Here is a 21,589-nt window from a genome sequence, read left to right as displayed (position 1 = left end):
AAAATTCTCAGAGAATAGAGGGCAGAGCAGTATAACCTGTTTCAAACAAAAACTTTCCATAAAGAGTAGAGGACCTGCATTCCTCTCCACAGGATGAGAGAATTGAAAATGTTATATTGAATCTGCTCAACATGGACGTCCACTAAATCAAATATGACCTCGATAATAGAAGGCACAACGCCATAACCATAAGAACTAGGCTTACATGGCCCCGTATGCATACATATACATATTTGCAGTCTTGAAATGAACACAAAGATATCCGACAACCCTAAACAGCACACAGGTTTTGCAATATGCCAATTTATAACTTGGATGGACTATAGACCAAATACACATAAAAATCGGAAACATCCAAAAGAAAAATTTAATGCTCCCTTATTTTACACAGCCACAAGAGAACTAAAACCCTCCAATCAAACTAAAGGAACGATAAAGTTGAATGGAAAGAAACTGAAAAGATCTCAAGTAAATAAAGCAGAACTTGCATTTAAAAGAGCATGATTTTAGGTATACAGAAGCTTGTCAATCAGCTTTCCTAAGAAAGCCATGAATGTTCCAATGTCCCCCCAAAGTTTCTCTCCAGAAAACAGCAAAATTTGAGTGGACTCCTGCCACATACTGTTCTTCCTAACGTCCTATAGAAAAGACAGGGAAAAAGGAAAAATAAAAAAACTTGCCCTTCCCAATGATCGCCGGCCAAAACTTCCGGCCGGCTCGCCTCAACAATCCCGTAATTCAGGTTCTCAAACTAATAAATTTGTTAGGAATAGCCACTTCATCGCGGCGAACCAATCAAAACTACTTCACTATTTGTTCAGCACCTCAACCCCGTGCTTCCCCGCCACGATCACGGTGGTCGCCATGTCGAGAAACATCCCATGCTCGACGACACCGGCCAGCCGCAGTATGGCGTCGCTTGCCACCTTCAAGTCCCCAATGTCCTTCTTGAAGTACAAGTCCACAATGTAATTCCCGTTGTCGGTCACAAATGGCTTCCCAGTCTCCGGGAAAGTCCGCAGCTTGACGGCGCACCCCGCGTCCTCGAAGAGCCGCCGCAGCCTCTCGGCGGTGAACTTCCAGCAGAAGGGCACGACCTCGACCGGCATGGCGAGGCCGCTGCCGCCCAGATACTCGACGAGCTTGCTCTCGTCGACGATGACGACGAACTTCCGGCAAGCCCCCTCGACCATCTTCTCCCGGAGCAGCGACCCGCCCCGGCCCTTGACGAGGTTGAGGTCGGGGTCCACCTCGTCGGCGCCGTCGATGGCCAAGTCGAGGGAGGGGCACGAGTCGAGGTCGGAGAGTGGGATGCCCAGGGAGAGGGCCTGCTGGTGGGTCTGGGTGGAGGTGGGGACGCCGACGATGCCGGACAGCTCGCCGCGGCGGAGGAGGTCGGCGATGCGGTCGACGGCGTGGCGGGCGGTGGAGCCGGTGCCGAGGCCGACGACCATGCCGGACCGGACGTAGTCGACGGCCCTGTAGGCGGCGATCCGCTTGAGGTCGTCCTGGGTGAGGGCGACGGCGGGAGGCAACGAGGAAGAGGCAGAGGAAGAGGGAGGGGATTGAGGGGGACCCAACAAGCCAGACTCCATGGCAGGATTCTCGGAGCCGAGGAAATGGGGATAGGAGGGAATCGCCATGGTCCTCATGTTTTTTATATACCCAAAGAAAACGAACGGGAACGAGGGGTCAGAAGAATCAAGAAAATGCCCAGAAAGGAAGCAAGAAGCTGGATAAGGGGTGTGGGGAGGGGTCGGTCACAAGAGGGAGATGGGAGTGAATCCCATGGTGAATCGCAGGGGGAAAGCTCCGGGTAAAAAAGGAGAGATCTTTTTTGATGGGAAAGGAAGGAAATTTGGGTTGGGAATTTGGGGAGGAGGGAAGAAAGGGAAGTCGGGGGTCGGATTGTGTGGCGCTGGAGAGGAGAGAGGGCGAGGGCGAGGGCGAGGAGGCGATAGGGTTTCTTTGGGCGTTTTCGGTGGAGGAAGGGAGGGAGGGAGGGAGGGAGGAAGGGGATACGTTTGGATCTAGGGAGGGGGAAAAAGCTGAAAAAAGGCGGAATTTTTCAGAGTGGCTTCTGCAGAGGAAAAGCAAGAGACGCTGCTCCCTTTTATATTAAGAGGTGAGGGAGAGAGAGAGAGGGAGGTGTTTCCCGCGGTGGGCAGCGGCAGATTCCTCGAAAGAAGTGGAAGCCAAGCCAATCTCTCTCTCTCTCTATCTCTATCTCTGCCTTTCTTCGCCGGTGGCTATGGGTGGTGGGGCCTGCGCCGCGCGCGAGGAAGATGCCCTTCTTTTCCTTTTCCCTTTTCGTTAACGTAGGATTGCCCGGTGAAATCTTCTGATCTTGCAGTTCTGGATTTTTAAGATCGTTTTTGATTAGTCTCTCCGGCGAACGGACCTAGATTTTTTTTAGTTGTGTCGCCGGTTCTCCGAGCTGCTCGCTCGGCCTCGTAGCGGGAACGGGGGTGGCAACGGGCCCGCCCCGATCGCCGGCGGCGCGCGAGTAAAAGATGCGGTCTTGGATTGAATATTTCTCCTGTAGAGATAATCTATAGTTTGCCAACTCACACCGCTGTTCTTCTCTTGTGCGAAAAAGTTAGGCTCTGTGTGATCGCCGATACCGGGGGTTGACCCACCGTCCTCCTAGTCAATCAAAACATGATCCGTATTTTGCCAGATGAATAAGATGACAGTACCATGTAGATAAAAAGGAAACATCGATTCCTAATGCATACACACTCTCTCTCTCTCTCTCCCCCGACATCCCGACCCAAGCACGTCGCTGCCGTCACGTCTCCAACCATCACTACCACCGACGACTTTGCGAAGCCGGCGACGGTACCACCCCTCCTCCTCAAGATCGAATGTAAGGAATGTGTGGAGGGGACAAGACAGGGAAGCGATGGTGCAACCTACAAACAAAGAAGACGCCTTGCAACGAGTCTAGTGACGAGGGATGAGGATGCGACGACGTATGCGTGTCAGGGAGAGAGTGAGGGTTGGCAAGTATGTGTGCGATAAGATTTGGTGGGGTTGATTGAATGTATAGAAAATCGAAGTAAAATGTACGCTTGCCACGATCATGCGAAGGAAATAGCAAAAGAGGATCAAAGTAGAAGATTGCAGATCGCACATTCGCCAATGTCGGCAGGCTCGAACGATGTCCTAGTCCTAATAAGCTGGGTGCAATGGCATAATTAGAATTGACACTCAAATGTTAAGCATGTTCAGATAAAATTTTTGCCAAAACAGATACATTCTCAATAAAATTACTCATTTATGTACCAAAACACAAAATCACAAGGCCGCAAAGCTCGTCAGAATAGCGGTCTAACGTGTCAAGTTTGAGCCGTGCTCCTTATCCATCCATATTTACACATTTCTTGATTCCCCAATTCAATAATTTTCTTTGTACTTTTAATTTTCTGATGTAGTGTGATTACCAACGGAAGCTGATGCCTTCATTGCTCGAATACTGTTCCTCGTTTTACTAAACCTTTCTTCTTCTTATTAGCTCTAATCAGCCATTTTACCATCGAATGTCTTTTCTTCTTCCCAAAATGACACTGAGGTCTGAACCCACTGATGCTCTTACTGTCCCTCTCTCATTTATGTCATTTCTATGGTTTCTTTAGGAAACAAAACATTATTTTATGAGTTCTTAACTTATGAATTGATTTTGTAGGAGACGTGATACACCCCCAGAACATTCAAAAAATACCCTCTTTTTTGTTTTCTGGAAAGTTCAACCCTTGGTTATTATACTGTTGATAGACATGTCAATTTCCTAGACCCTCACGCCTATTCCGGTGTCAACTTTAAAGCGTGTTCAGAGCTCCATCGATGGTGGTCGTCTTCCATTTTTTAAACCCAAATGTAGAATTTCTCGGTGCGCCAAATTCTAAAGAAAATCATACGTTGGAATGCCCTTTTCGAGCAAAGCTTCGGTGCAGGTTCCATCCGAGAAAAAAAAGAATGGTCAGGACAGGAGGAGTCTCTCTCTCTCTCTCTCTCTGCTCGGAACCTGTCGTTGTCCCTTTCGAACTGGGGCCCGTGTAAACGGAATCCAAATCGATGCAAATCTCGATCTTCTTTAATAGGGCAAAAGGTGGGGAACAAGGCATGGAGAATGGCACTGATGACGATTCTCCGCATATGCTCTGCCTCGGCCCTCCCTCTGTTTTTTCCCACCTCCCGATCAACATCATTACATGCTGTTCTTTCGTAAAATTATGTGATTACAAAGCAGAATCCTGTGTCCGTAGACGTTATCTCGATGTGTGATGGAGACGTCAATGAACGAAGTGCGAAGAACAAAGATTGCGGGAAGATCTCTGCCCGTCCTGTTTGGCATCTTTTTCTTGGAAAAGTCAAATTTTGCTTGGCACCCTCGTACCAAAGAAGCAAAATGCCCCTACGATTGGACTGGATAGTGTCATCGTCTGCCTTGTCGTGATTGTCGTGGTTGTCGTGTTCGTGGGATTAGATAGCCACGGTCGTGACGCATACGCCAAACTCAACCGCGTTTAGAGCAAGGTCGTCCGAGCAAAAAGGTTTTTACCTAGGACCGAAGGAAAGCCTGCGTTTCTTGGTCTCGTGCTCAGTTTCAAAGATGACCTTGGATGCATTACTATCGAGTGACTTGACTAACCCAATCGAGGAAACATGTGAAATTTCCAATGGTTTTTGAGAAATAGTGCAGTCCGTGTCTTGAAAATTGAAACTTATTCCTCATGGAATATTGCCTAGCCGTGTGTTAAGGGCGCCCATTAGAAAGACCCAGATTGTAATTTCGAGTTAACAAACGAGGCACGATAAAGATAGAACAAGAACGAGGGTTGGAATGGGGTCGAGGGTAGAATGTGATTTTCTATCTCTAGCGAGATGCGAAAGACAAGCGAGGGCAGAAATTTTCTACTTGGCGCTTGTGGACATGCATGTCTTGTCATTCTCACTCCATGACATTGGTGATTTATATGAATCTACCTTTGGAGTACAAAAGAATATATCTCCATCTAAAAGTTCTTTGAAAATGTTCTAAGTGTTTGTGTGGTACGATGTTTCGTGTGGAAAGTGCGACGAAATACACTAGGATATAACATATTCCAAACGGTGGATCGATCCCTCAAGGAACCATAAAAACCCCAAATGATAATTCAAGGATGCAGATCATCTCATCAGTGTGTTTGATTCAGCATTTTGAAAGCCCATTAAAGAAATTTGGAGTGTTTGACACCCATTCCCAAGAGGCTTCACTCTAAATGCTAACATTGGAAAGGCTGAAAGCTCAAGATAAATGGGAACCTTTCTTGAGCTTTCAACATTTTTGAAATGCTAAAACAAGGGTCAAACGATTTTTTTTCTTCCAAAATTACCATCACCAATTCTTCAGTTTTTTTTTATTTTGCCTCTCATTACTACTGTTCATCTTCTTTGTGCGAGGGCGCTCGGCAAGGGTCGACAAAGCCAAATCTGACCGGCGAGGTTGCATGACCCATGCAATTGTTGCCGGAGGTCGCACAACCCTAGGCGGTCCTCACTCGGGTTGCATGATCCTTGCCTAGTTTGCGTGACCCTGGGAGTCGCTCAAGGTCGTGCAACCTCGGCCGACGGTTGCATAGCGCCAAATCTGGCTTATCGGCGGCTTGAGCCCTTTGCAAAATTTTTTTTACCAAACACAATTTGCATTTTCCCAGAGCTCTATAAACTAAAGGCCTTTGCATTTTCCCAAAACCAAGAATCATGGCCAATCCATCTAATAAGCAAAATAATCCACGTTTGATACATTAAAATTGATAGGTCCACGCAATGCTACTCTCATCTTTACCTTCTCCTACTTTCTACTTTAACTTCTAAACTTTTTTAAAAAAAATTTATATGCATTTTTTATGCATGTTTTTCTTCATTTTGTGCATTTATTTTAAAAACTATAAACTGGTAAGCACTTCACATTTAAAACCACAAGATACATTTACAATGTACCGCATGAGAATACAACTTGAGTCGACACAACTATATTCACACTCAATTTAACTTTTATCTAATGTGCATGTATAGTTAATTTCTTAACGTGAAATTAACAAAAGATTTAGGACTAAAATGATACGATGTAAGGTTTAAGATTGAATTAACCGTCGTAAAATAAGTTTAAGACTTTTTAGACAATTATCCCATAAAAACCCCACCGCTACAACAGAGAACAAGCAATTAAGCTTCACAAAAAGATCTTATGGCTTCGTTTACAAGCAAAATGGATCAACCGGAGCAACTTTTCCATCCTCCAATTTCAAGTTTCAACCTGAACATATGCACGTCGCGGGTTCTTCTCACGGTCCCAACGACCTAAACGCGATGAAATCACTTTCATCAGTGGCATAGATGAACAAAAAAAATCCAATACTAGTCTTGGATTGAATCACTTGAAGGAGGGGAAGAGAAGTGCTTTTCCAATTTTCTAACATGAGCGTTCTATTGGGCTTGAACTCCTGGGCTAGTTCAAACTGACTGGCAGACCCTCAGAAACCGAGATGACTAGTGCAGATTGGACAACTTCAGCACATGGACAGGCAACAAACTCAAAATATACATGTTGCCATGTGTTTCCAGAGCTACAGTATATTTCTCGATCCACTGAATACGCCAGAAAATGCAATCAATTTGACAATTGCATAGTCCTTTCCGTCCAACACGGAAAAGAAATATCTCACGGTAGACGTTACCTTCTACCGAAAGTTTCAAGATCAAGAACATATTCATACACAATTGGTGAGTCAAACTTTATGAAGTTAACAATTGCGAGATCAATTTACATACTGTCAAACAATGGCACATGGTACAGACAAAGGATTATTTATAAAGGTTCAATAAACTTCACCATCAGAAAGGTCCAAAAGAATTTCACCATCCAAAGTCCAAAATACATAGACCATCTTGCCGTTATTGCCTTTTCACCGGCTTTCTTTTTGAACAATAAAAAGGTTGTCGAATAGCTTAAAGTACATAAGGCTTAAGTAGAAGCAAGCTGAAGATCAACATCTGATCCTTCCTAAAGGATGTAAAGATGTAACATTTCACTGATCAAAATGATGTGAAAAAGAAAACGGAATCATCTCCACATTCAAATTTCACCCATGAGCAAAATCTACTGAAAGATTATATAAGATAACAACCTTACTTCATTAGAATGCTAATAAGAATATTGTCACCTGCATCATCACTTAACAGCATTAATTGAGCACAGACTACATATCTAATTACAAAATGTGACACAAATACTGATCATTAACCAGATGGACCTACGGTTGCCTGATTCATATGTATGAAAGAAGCCTAAAGTAGATGACAATATACAGAGAAAGGGAAAATAGAGCAAACACATGCTGCCAAAACAGAAGCGCTGAAGCCTCTTGAACTGCATAACCTCTCAAGCTGGCTATTGCTCCCAAAAGAATGGCACTTGGAGTCGTGTATTGCAACAAGAGAACGAACTTATACATTGCATCTCCATGGACAAGTAGATTTAGCTTATCAGCCAACGTCACAATACCTATCCCCATGACTGGAAGCACCAAGAGCCTCGCGACAGATATACCGATGGTAGTTCGGAGACCAAGAGTAGAATCATTTGGACCCTCCGCAAGCATACCACCCAGAATAAGCATCACTGATGGCACCATTGCCCCCGCTAAAATCTCTAAGCTGTCAGTGACAAAAGATAAAGGAGCATCGTATCCAAAGACAAAAGCTTTTATCTGAGGCACCGTCCCAACAATAATTGCCAATAGTGAAGCGATAGTTGGGGGTTGTAGTATGTGCTGTATTGGTGTCTGTTCTGCGACAATTCTGATCCTCCTGACCATTTTTGGCTCAACCAAACACCTGATTGACCTGGGACTACTATTACCACCAGTTTCGCCACTGAGATCAATATCAGAAAGAGTGCCCTGTGAGACACTAGATATGCTGTCGAAAATCCTAGCAATGAAGGGTGTCTTTGAATGCTCAGTTTCCTTATCCTCGATGCCCGGCCATTCAGCGTCCACGAGCAGAGGCCTGCTGGCGTCATTAACAGGTGGCTGTTCCTCAATCTCTGTCTCTTCCTCAACAATCTCATAGAACTCCATTGGAGGCTCCATCATGTGGTAAACAAGAGTATAAACAAGGATAACTGCAACCCACTGAGCAAATGAGACATAAGCTACCCCCCTTGAGTGGCAATGAGCTCCAAAAGGGTTGTCTTTAGTATGACAGACAGATCCAACCACAGCAAGAGGTAGATTTCCCGTATTCCCAAAAGCAGTCATGATTATGGTGAATCTATTGAGCTGTGGGGGAGGTCGACATATAATGACCACTATGTAACCCAGAATGCAACCAACAATGGTAGTCACCAACACATTAACAGGGATGAACCACCATTGCATAATATTCTCAAGTGTCATGCTTTCACCCAGTTCGGTGAAGATAAGGCATGGCAAGAAAAGAGCAAATACAAGTTTGCTGAGAAGCTTAAACGTTGCCCTTGGAATAATTTGCTTTTTTGGATGTGCAAGAATCAGTCCTATAACCGTGAGGGACAGAAGTTTCATTAAGGGGATTATTGCACTCAGCACATCTTGGCCGCCGGATTTCATACTGTCTTGGTATACTTCAGCCAGAACTCGAAACATCTTTTCTTTGAGCACCCTCCGGCCACCTCAAAATCAATGTTGCAGTATGGATGAATCACCAGAACTTCCCCCTGAAATGCATCAAAGAAGAGATTCGTTAAAAAAAGAATCAGAAAGTCTCTTGAAAGGAGCAGTTTCTAAGCTTTCGAAAGGATATTCAAACTCCAAAAAAGAAATCAATCAGACAACGGGAGGGTCAAGGATTACTCCAAATACAAAGGCAAATATACTGAAATGCAGCGCCTTTTGTAAAGCTAAAGAACCTTCTGCAGATCAAAAACAGAGGGGCTAAAGGAAAACCCGTTCACGTGTAAGATTAAAGATGTCATTGAATCAACACTAACTAATAACCACAGCTTGAATTGCAACAACAGACCACTATCGGATTCGGGGTGTATTACAATCTCACAAACGAATTGAAGCATAAATAAAAAATTACGTGGATGGTGTGACTTTGGGTAATTTTAAACTTAAGCGTATGAAATTCATACATCCCCTACAAAATCTTTCATTCTCGCCACACTGATAAAAGATTTTGCGTCCGACCACCGAACAATTAATAAATCCTGCGTAAGTAGCAAACAACAGAACGACCCAAATCGAGGGTACACAGGACAAAAGAACTTAGATATATCATTTTCCACTACTCGAGAAGTGCGAGCAGAATGTTGATTCTTGATCCGTTCGTATTCACAGAACGACCACGAGCTGCGTCCCAGTAATCAACCACGGTCGGATTCCAGAGAAACACGAATGGAAACAAGAGACCATCTTCCTCCCCGGACCGCGAATTGAAAAAAAGCGAGAACATTCAAACGAAATCGACCTGCTTGAGACGAAAGCTACCGCGATCGTAACCAAAGAACCGGAAAAGAAGCAGCTTGATCAGGCCCGCAACACACCATACACAACGCCATCCACAGAGAGGCAGAGAGAGAGAGAGAGAGAGAGAGAGCTCACAATACAGATCGAGAGAGGAAAACCCAGAGAAGCCCGCGAGCGGAATTCAGCTCTGCTCCGTCAAAGTTATCTTCTTTATCGCAAATTCGCCGAGAGGGAGAAGGCAGAAGAGATTCACGGGACTCTTGTTTCGAGGGGAGGAGAAGCAGAAGAAGAAGAGAGAAAAAAAAAAACCAACTTTATTTGATAGTGAGAGACAAAAATTGTAAATTTTTTTGTTTTGATTGATCCGAAACTTTGATCTTAGCCGATAAATAATTTCGCTTGTCGTTTTTCCAATGAATAGCTGAGGTACTAAGGAGGCTCTCGATAATTGTACCCTGGAATTTAATTTTTTTAAAAACAATAGAAATTATAAAAATATATTTTGGAGTAGAAAAATGTCAATTGGACAAGGAATTCGCGAGCTGGAGGATCCAACTATGAACCTGGGAGATACAGAAGCGAGAGCAGCGCACGTGCATAGGTTCTTGCTTCTATAATTCTTTATAGGGACAAGTCTTGCTATAAGTCACAAAGCATCATGAGAAGTGCGTTTGAGTCACAAAAACACTGAAAAGTTCGTTTAGTCACAAAAACATCGAAATGGTTCGTTTGAGTCACTAAAATTAACACCGTTAGATTTACGAACGGAAAATGCTGACGTGTCATTTTTAATTATTTTTCTTGAGACACGTGGCGCCACGTCAGCAAAAATAAAAATAAAAATAGAAAAAGCTGAAAAAAAACCAAAAAAAGGAAAAAAAAAAAAAAAAAAAAAGAACCCGGCGGTGGCCAAGCCCGGCGGCCGGGAAGGACTGGCGGAGGTCGCCTGGGCCTTCCCGAAGCCCGGCGACCCTCGCCGGCGAGGGCCGGCGACCCTCGCTCAGATCTGGGGCGAGGGTCGCGCCCTCCCCCAGATCGAGGGTCGCCGGCCCCGGGCGAGTCCCCGGCGAGGGCCGGCGACCCTCGCTCAGATCTGGGGCGAGGGTCGCGCCCTCCCCCAGATCGAGGCTCGCCGGCCCTCGCCGGGGACTCGCCCGGGGCCGGCGAGGGTCGCCGGGCCTCGAGAAGGCCCAGGCGACCTCCGCCGGTCCTTCCTGGCCACCGGCGGTTCTTTTTTTTTTTTCCTTTTTTTGGTTTTTTTTTTATTTTTTTTTTTTCAGTTTTTTCTATTTTTATTTTTATTTTTGCTGACGTGGCGCCACGTGTCTCAAGAAAAATAATTAAAAATGACACGTCGATGTCACGTCAACATTTTCCGTTAGTAAATCTAACGGTGTTAACTTTAGGACTCAAATGAACCATTTTGACAAGTTTTAGGACTCAAATGAACTTTTTGCAAGTTTTAGGACTCAAACGCACTTTTGTGACAAGTTTTAGGACTTATAGTGCACTTATCCCTTCTTTATACGATGCGTGTGCATTCATTTTAAAAATAGGGTTAATACCACGAAAAATCCTAAACTGGTACACTTGTGACACATTTACCCCAAACTATTTTTTTGACCATAAAAAACCCCAAACTGGTACACCTGTGACAATTTTACCCCAAACATACTCACAAAAAACCCTAATATGACTGTGACAATTTTACCCGAACTAATTTTTAATATTATTTTTTATTTTTTGAATATTTTCTTTTTCTTTTCTTTTCTTTTTTTTTCCTTCACCTTCAACCTCTGGCCGGTCGCCGGTCCGGCGACCGGCCAGAGGCGGAAGCCGGCGAGGGCGACCCTCATCGGTATCGGGCTAGGGTTGCCCTCGCTAGATCCGGCGAGGGCAGCCCTCGCCCGATACTGGCGAGGGTCGCCCTCGCCGGATCTGGCCAGGGCGACCCTCGCCTGAGTCGGGCGAGGGCCACCCTCGCCTGAGTCGGGCGAGGGCCGGCGACCGACCAGAGTTTGAAGATGAAAAAAAAAAAGAAAATAAAAGAATAAAAAATAAATAAAAATTCGAAAAAAAATAAAAAATAATATGAAAATTTTAATTCAGGGTAAAATTGTCACGTATGTATCAGTTTGGGGTTTTTGTGGTAAGTTGAGGGTAAAATTGTCACAGGTGTACCAGTTTGGGATTTTTGGTGGTAAAAAAAATAGTTCTGGGTAAAATTGTTACAGGTGTACCAGTTTGGGGTTTTTTATGATCAAAAAAATAGTTTGGGGTAAATGTGTCACAAGTGTACCAGTTTAGGGTTTTTCGTGGTATTAACCCTTAAAAATAACCATATTGCGAGTTACAATTAATATAATTTAAGATTTTAATAGAAGCAAAGGGTGACGTGTGCCGCGGCACTAAATAGAGTTTTAATTATTTTTAACCTGTAAGTACTGCATTTTACATTCTGAAATGTAAAGCGTGTGGTTAATGTTGTGCAGCATAATCACGTGTTTAGGGCATTAGTTTTTTTTTTTTTTACCCCTCCCCTTTGAAGTCTACAAATTTTTTTTTTAAATTGTTTCAGCTTACTCTCCAAAACTTCAAACCAACACAAGAAAATGTGTTATTGTCATCATTGTAAGTAGGCCCGTCAAATGGGCAGACCGAATTAGATCAAGTTTTGGCAGGTTGAAAAAGGTCCAATCCAAATTAGGCAACTTTACCCATTTTTATGCAGTATAATTTTAAAGACTTGCACCTGATTTAGACCTAAACCGTCCCAACCTAACTCGGGCTCTAATTTATAGCAATTTTCTCCTTAAATTGTAGCATTTGGAAAATGGGCGACTCTATCGACTAGTTTGCCGAGTCAATAAGAGAACTCGAGTGCTTGGGGTGGGCCTGTTGACGAATACTTCACGTGGCATATGAGCAACGTGGAGCTATGGGTAGGCGCTGTGATGATGGACAAGGATACCTATGCGGATGGGTTCGGATGTTGGGTTATGGATAGGGTTGGGTTCGGGTTAGAAATCTTCATATTATCTTGGTGCAAAAAATTTGATCTAATTTAGTAGAAAAGAACATGTTTCAAAGGTATATATATATATATGATATAAACTTCTACTCAAATAAACACTGGAGATCTTAATATTCTTAAAGATTTAAAAATACTCAGACTTTTAAAGATTTGTAATGTTAAGAAAGAAAATAGGGAAATGTACCGAATACCAACTATATAAGTTGAAAACGGCAAATCAAAACGAAACAAGAAAGTTGGAAAAAGGAAGAAGTTTCATAGTTGCAGATGTTCTTGAGGGTGGCAGCTTAGCTCTAGAAACTAGGGGCAAGCATGGGATTTAGGATATAATAGGGAATTGGGAACCGGACCGAACCGATCATAGGATTCGATCCATTTTTAGGTTCCCGTGGTTACCGTTTCCAACAAAAAGTAGGGCCAAAACTGTGCGATTTGATTCCTAATTCCTAGGTAAGAACCAAGCCAAAAATTGGGAACCGATGAAACGCAATTACATTGTTTGAACTTTTTATTATTTATTTTATTTTGCATGTTCATGATTGTTGCTATTGACAAGTGGGGTTTTTTTGTTGTTGTGTTCACTTTGATTTTGCTCAACTAAAAATAAAAAAAAAATAAGGAAGAAACACATGAAATGAAAAAAAAAGAAATTGACCGGTTCCCAAGTAGACCTCGAAACCAATTGACAGGATACGTTTCAGGTCACAGGGCCCTAAGATTGGGTTTCAAGTATTATATGATCGCATACATACACGAGGACTAAAAGTGGGGACGAAATCAAGCATCACGAAAAAGAATGGAAAGCCCATCATCATCTTTTGCAAATTCGAACCAAATTTGATTGACTAAAAACTCATCGACGCACCGCAACTTAGCAAGACCACAATGATAGGGAGTCCGACTTTGCATTGACCGAAGCAGCAAACCAACTCCTCGGTAATGCGATGCGAGCGTGTAATTCTTCAAGCACTTGGGGGGCAATCATCCTCCGCGATGGATCCGGACCATTCTTGTCAAAGATTTGATTTTTATTCGAAACTCTGATCGGGACAAGCTTTGGGATCCATCGCCGACATCATCAAGTCAAGAACACGAACATGGCCGAGAAAGAAAGCCCACGGACATGGATGGTCGTTCGCGTAGGCGAACGATCCCTTCGAGTAAATTTATTCGCTTTCCATCGTTCTCCACACCTTCTTTCCCCCCACTTGAGAAACCCTTTTGTCCTCTCTCGCTCTCGTTTCTTGTTTCTTCCTCCTCCTCCTCTCCTTCTTCTTCCGCCTCCCACTACTGGCAAGTGCGGCCGAGGGCATCCAGTGCCTGGCCAACTCGCCTTCCGACATGTGGGCAGGAGGTGGTGGGTCCCGCCCGGGTCGTCTCGGATTCCCATCACCAGCTTGATTGAACCGGACGGAGGAGGGGCGAGCAGTGCTGCGACGACGCCGTCGTCGTCTGGATCTTCGCCCGCCGACGCGGAAGAGCGAGAAGGAAGAAGATGGCCAAGGACAGGGACGAGCCTAGGACGGCTCCGCAGCCCGATCGCTGGTACAATCTGACCCTCGGTCCCTCGTTCAAGCACGATTCTTCCAACAAGTACTGTACCCTCCGATGTAAGTGTTTTGGACTTAACCCATTTCGTCACGTGGCCTGTCTTGTTTGCCTGAGATGATCGTGGGGTGTTGGCATTGTTGTGATTGGTTGAAGAGATGATCGGTGTGCCCGGAAATTCGAAGGATCAGAGATTGGTGGAGGAGATGGAGAAGAGATGATTGCTCTGTACTCGTAATGAAGCTTGGGGACGTTGTTTCTTGAATTCTAAATGGCTGGATTGATTCTTTTTTTTTTATGTATGTTGGTTTGAAAAAGGTGTTCTTTTAAATGCATTTAGTACTTTTTTCCACCTTATATAAAACATTCAAAGCGATTGTGAATTCCCCTTTTTCATACTTGTCTGATTTGTTCTTGTCAAGAATCGTTGGATAGCAGGAAATAGGAAGTTGACGTAGTGTGTGAAGCTCTGAATTAATACGTGTATGTGATAAGTTGTAGTGATGCAATGTATTCGTTGCTAGTACCTTACCTCTTTCTTGAACTTTTGTTCGATATGCATTTCTCCAGATGAATTTAAACCCGCTTCTATCGATAAGACGAAGCTGGGTACGCTGCAAAAGAATAAGGAGAATCGGGTTTCTGTGGAGTTTCAAAATAATCAACTAGGAAAGCCCAAAGTGGCATTTGAGGGCAGCAGCGAAGATTACAAGGAGAACGATGCTGTGTTGTTCTTCGATGGTGAGACATTCCGATTGGAACGACTCCATCGAGCTGTGAAGCAGCTGCGTCACGTTCGCCTTCCTGGTGAATCTGCGGCGGCTGCTTCTTCTGCCGCTTCTGCAGCCGTTCATTCTGTGCCAGCAGTAGAGCCTCGGTTATCTCCGGTGGCGAAGGTTGGAAAACCATTGCATTCGTCTCGGAATACAATTCCAGCTGTTCCGGTGAGTCCAATTGCTAAGCTAAGTTAGTCAGTCACTAATTATTTGGCTTGTTCAAAAGAGTGATCTATCTCCTAAAACATATGGAATGGGGATTAGAGATAAGTAAACTGTTGTTTTTTTTTTTGGTAAGGAGATAAGTAAACTGTTGTTTGTCTTTGCTGATTCTAATTATTCTGTATAATAATCAAAATCATTATGCTTAGGGAGAGATTGATCCATTATGATTATGTTGTGTAATTACAAGGACCGGTAGTTAACAAAGGATAGATGAAGAGACTCCAGGGGTCCCAAGTTTTCTTTATAACAGGAATGCTGTACATCTTGGTGTCTATGATTCATTGAATAGGTATATTGCTGTACGAACCCTTTATCTCGTTGAACCTACTCAAGTAGGCCTCCCACGTGAATGAAGTTTTGTGAAAGCTTGACTGCTTATGATGGATTGGATGCATTTGTGTGCTAGTATTCAATTTCTTATTGTTATCCTCTGCTTTTCAGTTTTTGTTCCTTCCAGTACTCCATGTCTGATCCTTTAATTGTCATTCTCTTGTTGGCTATTTGACTTCGTCTGACTGAATGAGATGCTAGATTGATGTGATGTCTCACTTTGCCCTCGAGCACTTGTATTTCTTTGTTCTGACAGAAAGTGAAGTGGCCCTAGAGTTGCACATCATATGACATTATAAGCACAGTTGGAAAATCATATGTGATCAACAGTGTATCATCTTCTACCTTTCTGGGTGAATTGTTAGCTTTGGAAATGAAGTCCAGTCATAATAGTCTGATTTCTTTAGTACAGACTTCATATTGTAGGTCATGCTTTTCTCACATATTGTCTCTAGTAGTATTGACTTTTATGGTTTGGAAACTAAGATATTATCATGATCTTAAGTAGGTTATGGTCAATGAGGATTTGCGTTCTTTCTGCATGTGAAGTTTAAATAGCTCGCCAGGTGGCATTTTTGGTTCATGGGTCAGGGCCAAAATCTTGGATAGAATCCAGGAGAAAGCCTAAAAAGAAAAACAGCATTAATTGTATATTTGTTTGTGAGATAAATCAAGTAGGCTCTATTACTTTCGAAATAAAATCTAGTTTGAAAGTTCTTATTAATTCAAGAAACTTTTATGCTTAGTTATGATACTTATCTGCTAAAGATTTAGACTCCCTTCTCTGAAGGTTTGTCGTCTCTATCTTATATAACTATATGTATTGCCGATCCTACTTGATTTCCTAGATTTGATCTTAACAAAGTGTGTTGAAATGATCTTTTCATAATTTTTCCCTCCATCAGTTTTATTGAGATTCGGTTACCTTTATGTTGAATAGATGTTTAGAATAACTTATCAAAACATTTATGCATTTAAGATCTGCTCATTGGATAGGGATAGTAAATCTTTCTTTAGTTATAGTGACGGATTGAGACGGATTGAGAGGCTCGAGAGGCTCGATATAAGAAATAGGCAAATTCAACGATCATTAATCTTTTAAGCTCAGATATATGGTGCTGCTTTTTCATTGATTCAATCTAGCACTTGATCATGTAGGCTATAAATCAATCATGAGTAGGATCTCCATTTTAGTAGTGTCAGTCTCTCCAAAAAATCCTGAAAGGAAAAAGTTCTAGGCCTTATCAATAGTAGAAAGTTCTAATTGTTAACTTGAGTTGGCTTGCATTGTGTGTCTATGGGTTTATACTTTTGATTCTGGCAGTGTAAAATCTGACAGTGGAGTGTGTACTAAGTTGTTAATTATATAGGGCATGTGGTAATTTCATGAATATAAAGGAAATGGGGGAAAACAGGCACAAGTTGTGTACCCTGAGTTTCAGAAGTACTATTAGCTTGGGCTTGATATCTAGTACTTCACATGGAGAAGAAGTTGACAGTACCTTGATAAAGAGCAAAACTTGAATGATGTTGGTCTGAAATGGATACGGGATCTTTGGTAGAACTGAGTGGTTGGATGTGAGGATCATCTTTAGAATATAACCAACATTGCCTGACTAAGTTGAAAACCTTCAACTTAGTTTCTCAGACGACAAGTATAGCAATATTGGTGAAACGCTTTTTAGTATTTCATACGTGGGATGCTATCTAATCAGCAATCTGCATTTGGATCTCTTCTCTGGTTGTGTGCTACATTGCAGCCTGGAATGGCAAAATTAATATCCTGACAACTCTGATATTGAAACAATCACCAGACCAGCATTTGTATACTCCGTATCCTATCTACCATTAGCAATTATTTTTTCCTCTTTTTGTTTAGAGTCTTCTTATTTGTACGCCCGTGCTTAGGGCATACTGCAACTTCCAATGGAGACAGACATTACATTCACGTAATTATATCCCATCAATCACATGCTCAACTTTGTTTAATACATTTTCTACATAAACAACTTAATGTGGATTACATTCCTTCATTCATTCACTGCGTTCATTCCACCGGGGCGAGCAAAGCACACCAATGCGAGAGAAAGTCTTTGCTCCTAACGACTTTACAATTAATATATCCTTACTTCAAAGGCCTGGTCTCTGTCCTATCAATGAGAGCTGCTACCCAACTGTTGTCTCAGTTAGCTATGCTTCCAAAGTCACTATGCCTCTCTTGTATATGACCAAACCCTAAATCAGTGGGTTACATCCCATCTAGCTCAGGAGTCATTGAATCTGTGGTGTTCTTTTGGTTTTTCTTCTTCCTGTTTTTCTTTGGAATGGCATCACGTCTGAAACTGACTGAACTCAATTTCATCAGGCTTTCTTCCGTTGACAACTACTACCACTCTCATTCCAAATCCAACCTCTTCCCTACGACACACTAGGAAAGCCATTTTATGTTTGAGTTCTGCCTGTACCAGATCTCCATTCTCCAGTCTTCCTATATGAAATTGAATTCATGTCATTGCTGGGGCTGGTAGTACTAGATGTCCAGAGTACATTTTTTTTTTTGTCTGTATGCTTCTCTCAGTCATCGCTCTCTTCTGATACCTGTGCAGGTTGAGGTGGAACGGATTGATATTGGTGAGCCCCATAATCCAGGTATGTTGTGTTTAGAGGCTTCTTTGTATTTTGAGCGTTACTTTTTCTTTCTTTGGTATTATCTTTCCAGCTTTATGTCATCATGTGGATTGAAGTGAGTGAGATTGCTACGGAAGCTGTGTTATATCATTGGCAAAAGCTAGTTCCTGTCAAATGTAATCCAGGAAACTTATCTTACTGATTTTGAATGGAGGCCATTCCCTGGCACCCCTTGGTATTAATGTTTGGTTAGTTATTAGAAGATTAAATTGACATTTTGTTTGAAAATCTATTTCTTTTGCCATTTTTTTACCGTCATTTCTTGTTCTTCACTTGCAAGAAATCTGAAACCTGTAACTCACTTCAATATGGGATAAAGAGCCTAAGTTCCTATAAAACTGCATAAAGAAGTGAAACATGAGATGTTTCTTTATTGGGTACTTGTTTAGGCCTTCTCTTGATTCTCTAATGCTAAATTGCTATTCATTGTTTGAAAGGTCCAAAACCTGCAGTGAAGGGAGCTGCTACTCATTCACCCTATCCATCAAGTGCCCCCACTGCCTCTCCAGGCCCCAGAAATTACGAGGCTGAGGAAAATCAAGACATAGACATCGACGAACTCTTCGGCATCGGATCGCCGGACAACGAAAACAATGCCGAGCAAAAGGTTGAGTTTGGATCTGATGCCAATGAGCCACGTCACAATGATTCAGATGACGAGATCGCTGATGTGGACGATAGTGGCGACGAAGGGCATAAGGGCCAGAATGCAGCGGATGCTCTGAGAGCTCAACTCAATGCAGAGGGCAGGGACCGTCAGACATCTTCGTCCGGCAGTAGCAGTGGGAGCGGAAGCGGTAGCGGGAGTAGCAGCAGCAGCGACAGCGATGCGAGCGATGACGACTCGGTCAACTCTGTCTGAGAGGCACCAGGTAACAAATTTTAAGGCATAAAGGAATACAGTCATATAATAGCAATATCTCAATAAGCCATCCCGGTGTTTGACGGGGTTGGAACATGATTTTTATAAATTTTTCTTTTCTGTGGTGGGACAAAGTTTGTCTTTCCGTCAATGCCGCCCCCTTCTCAGTTGCATTAGCTACAGCATGAACTTCAAAAACTGAGATGATTTGAAAGAATGTTCACTTGCATTTAGTTGTCTCATTAGGGCAAGCGATCAACCTCCTGCTGCTTTTTGGATTGAGGTGTATCATACAGAATTCAACCAATAGATGGAAAAGCGGCTGCTTCTGCTGTTTGCGCAGATTGAGTGGTGAGGGCAATCTGAGAGGGCATCATAGAGAAGCTAATTTCTGAAAACTTTTGGTTGAAAAGTATATGCAGGGAGCGTTTACAATCCATTCATGTGGGTGTTGGATGTTTAACTTGCAAACGGGGTTCCGGTATCAAGCATCGTTTTTCTCTTGGCATAAGGTTTGAATTTGGTGAAGACAAAGAATTCGCTTGTACCTACAAAAAAATCAAAAGTTTGGTCAATGATTAATTGGTTCTGTGCTTTGAATTATTGGCGATCTAGATTAATAGATCATTAGGTTGCATCATCAATGTTTAAAAGATGAAAGCTACATGGACAGATGACGCAGGATCTGACGTAGTACTTGAATCCAGATGTTCTCGATAGTCAATGGTCGACTATGGTACGGATGACGTCGTTGGTACTACTATTCCCAAAAGTCTCCTATTATTGAGCAAGCGATCTCCATTATTGGTTCACCTATCTCCTAATGCAACTTTAATGGAAGAGAAGAAGAATTAAATTGACTAATATGAAGTTGGTCATCAAACACCTTCCAGAAAAGAATGGTAGTTGGCTTAGACAATCCGAATATTGTGTTTTCAAAGTTTTTGTGCGATCCTATCATATAGATTGAATTATTGAGAGACGAGGCACGAATGAAGATCACGTTTTTAAGGGTGCGCATGGAATGCATTCCGGAATAAAAATTCTGTTCCGAAATGTATTCTGGAACAGAATGGCGTTTGTTAAAAAATTTCCGGAATGGATTCTGGAGCGACTTTTGCATTCTGGAATAAAAATGCGTTTGTTAAAAATACTTGATTCCAGAATGCATTCTTGATTCCAGAATGCATTTTTGATTCCGGAATGAGTTTTTGGCAAGAAAAAGAGAAGCTAGTTTTTGTAACTTCTTGATTCCGGAATGCATTCTCCCTATTTTCTCACAAATTTTTTTTTTTCAGAAAATGCATAAAAATTGAAAAATTCTAGAAAAATTCATAAAAATTTCCAGAAAATAAAAAAAAGTCAGATTTTGGGAAAACATGAAATTTGGTGAATTTTTTTTTAAAAATAAAAAAAAATCATAAATTTCAAAACTTCACAAAATAGCTTAAAACACATGTGGCCACCCACTTTGTGTGAAATTTAAATTTTTTGAGGTGCCCAAAAAAAAATCAAAAATTTCAAAACTTCAAAAAATGACTTAAAATACCTGTGACCACCTACTTTGAGTGAAATTTAAATTTTTTGAGGTGCCCAAAAAAAATAAAAAAAATAAAAAAATAAAAATTTTCAAAACTTCACAAAATGACTTAAAATACCTGTGGCCACCCATTTTGAGTGAAATTTAAATTTTTTGAGGTGCCCAAAAAAATAATAAAAAATAAAAAATTTCAAAACTTTACAGAATGGCTTAGAATATCTGTAGCCACCCACTTTGAGTAAAATTTAAATTTTTTTAGGTGCCCAAAAAAATAAAAAATTCAAAACTTCACAAAATGGCTTAGAATACCTGTGGCCACTCACTTTGAGTGAAATTTAAATTTTTTTAAGTGCCCAAAAAAATTAAAAAAAATCAAAAATTTCAAAACTTTACATAATGTCTTATAATACATGTGGCCACCCACTTTGAGTAAAATTTAAATTTTTTTAGGTGCAAAAAAAATCAACAAATCAAAACAGATTTCTATTCCAGAAATCAATTTCTGGAGCAGAATTAGTCATGTTTTACCAAACAGATTTCTCCTCCAGAAATCAATTTCTGGCAAGAATTCCAGAAATCAATTTCTGGCAAGAATTTGATTTCTGGAGCAGAATGGTTACCATTCGCACCCTAAGATGCTAGTCGACGCCTATTTCCTAATTGCTCGACTTGCCAATCCGAGTCCATGGTCCGATGGCTTTGCGTACAAATTGCTGTGCTCAGGCCGTGTTGGGTTGAAGTCTGGACCCTAGCCAAGCTGCAGACTTGGAATCTGGACATGGGACTTAGGACCTCGACCTTAGGCTCGGGATGTCTATTAAGGACTCATCCTGAGACTCAATTACCGCTTCAACCCGACATTTCGATGTAGGTATACTAGATTCAGGTCCCGGTGCCCAAAGTTGGGTCCCCATCCAGCCTCAAACTTGGGAGCCGAATGTGAGAACTCGGTACTTTGACCGGCGAATCTTGGACGATCGACGCTTGAGATGCAGGTCTGTTTTGGCAAAGAAGTGCATGAGTTTCATACTAATGAATACAGGAAAATTTCTTGGACACATGTTGAAAACTAAACTCTAAACGAAAATT

The 21,589-nt window shown here is 42.1% G+C and overlaps 3 protein-coding genes across 4 annotated transcripts; 1 reads left to right on the top strand and 2 right to left on the bottom strand.

The window, feature by feature from the left end:
• Window positions 1–469: 469 nt before the first annotated feature.
• LOC115682370 (probable ribose-5-phosphate isomerase 2) lies at window positions 470–1,698 on the bottom strand. The gene has a single exon (XM_030606614.2). It carries the CDS (start codon window positions 1,650–1,652, stop codon window positions 810–812), a length of 843 nt encoding a protein of 280 aa, XP_030462474.1. The 5' UTR covers window positions 1,653–1,698; the 3' UTR covers window positions 470–809.
• Window positions 1,699–7,155: 5,457 nt separating this feature from the next.
• LOC115682172 (protein PIN-LIKES 2) lies at window positions 7,156–9,825 on the bottom strand. Of its 2 annotated transcripts, none has more exons than XM_030606357.2 (2): window positions 9,633–9,825; window positions 7,156–8,743 (listed from the first exon to the last, which is right to left on the bottom strand). In XM_030606357.2, the coding sequence occupies exon 2, from the start codon at window positions 8,670–8,672 to the stop codon at window positions 7,314–7,316; it is 1,359 nt and encodes a 452-aa protein (XP_030462217.1). In that variant the 5' UTR covers window positions 8,673–8,743; window positions 9,633–9,825; the 3' UTR covers window positions 7,156–7,313. The 2 variants fall into 2 exon arrangements, with proteins under 2 accessions (XP_030462217.1, XP_030462363.1); XM_030606503.2 differs by lacking the exon at window positions 9,633–9,825 and adding an exon at window positions 9,499–9,622.
• Window positions 9,826–13,679: 3,854 nt separating this feature from the next.
• LOC115669814 (uncharacterized) lies at window positions 13,680–19,202 on the top strand. Its single transcript, XM_030590950.2, has 4 exons — window positions 13,680–14,141; window positions 14,650–15,023; window positions 18,017–18,059; window positions 18,536–19,202. Exons 1-4 carry the CDS (start codon window positions 14,027–14,029, stop codon window positions 18,958–18,960), a joined length of 957 nt encoding a protein of 318 aa, XP_030446810.1. The 5' UTR covers window positions 13,680–14,026; the 3' UTR covers window positions 18,961–19,202.
• Window positions 19,203–21,589: the final 2,387 nt, after the last annotated feature.

Source organism: Syzygium oleosum, unplaced genomic scaffold (genome assembly GCF_021117445.2).
Source record: "Syzygium oleosum isolate NSW1041296 unplaced genomic scaffold, Sole_v2.1 Sole_v2.02, whole genome shotgun sequence".
Lineage (NCBI taxonomy): Eukaryota > Viridiplantae > Streptophyta > Magnoliopsida > Myrtales > Myrtaceae > Syzygium > Syzygium oleosum.
The sequence above is the reverse complement of the archived record's forward strand: the minus strand, read 5'-3'. Positions and strand labels throughout refer to the sequence as shown.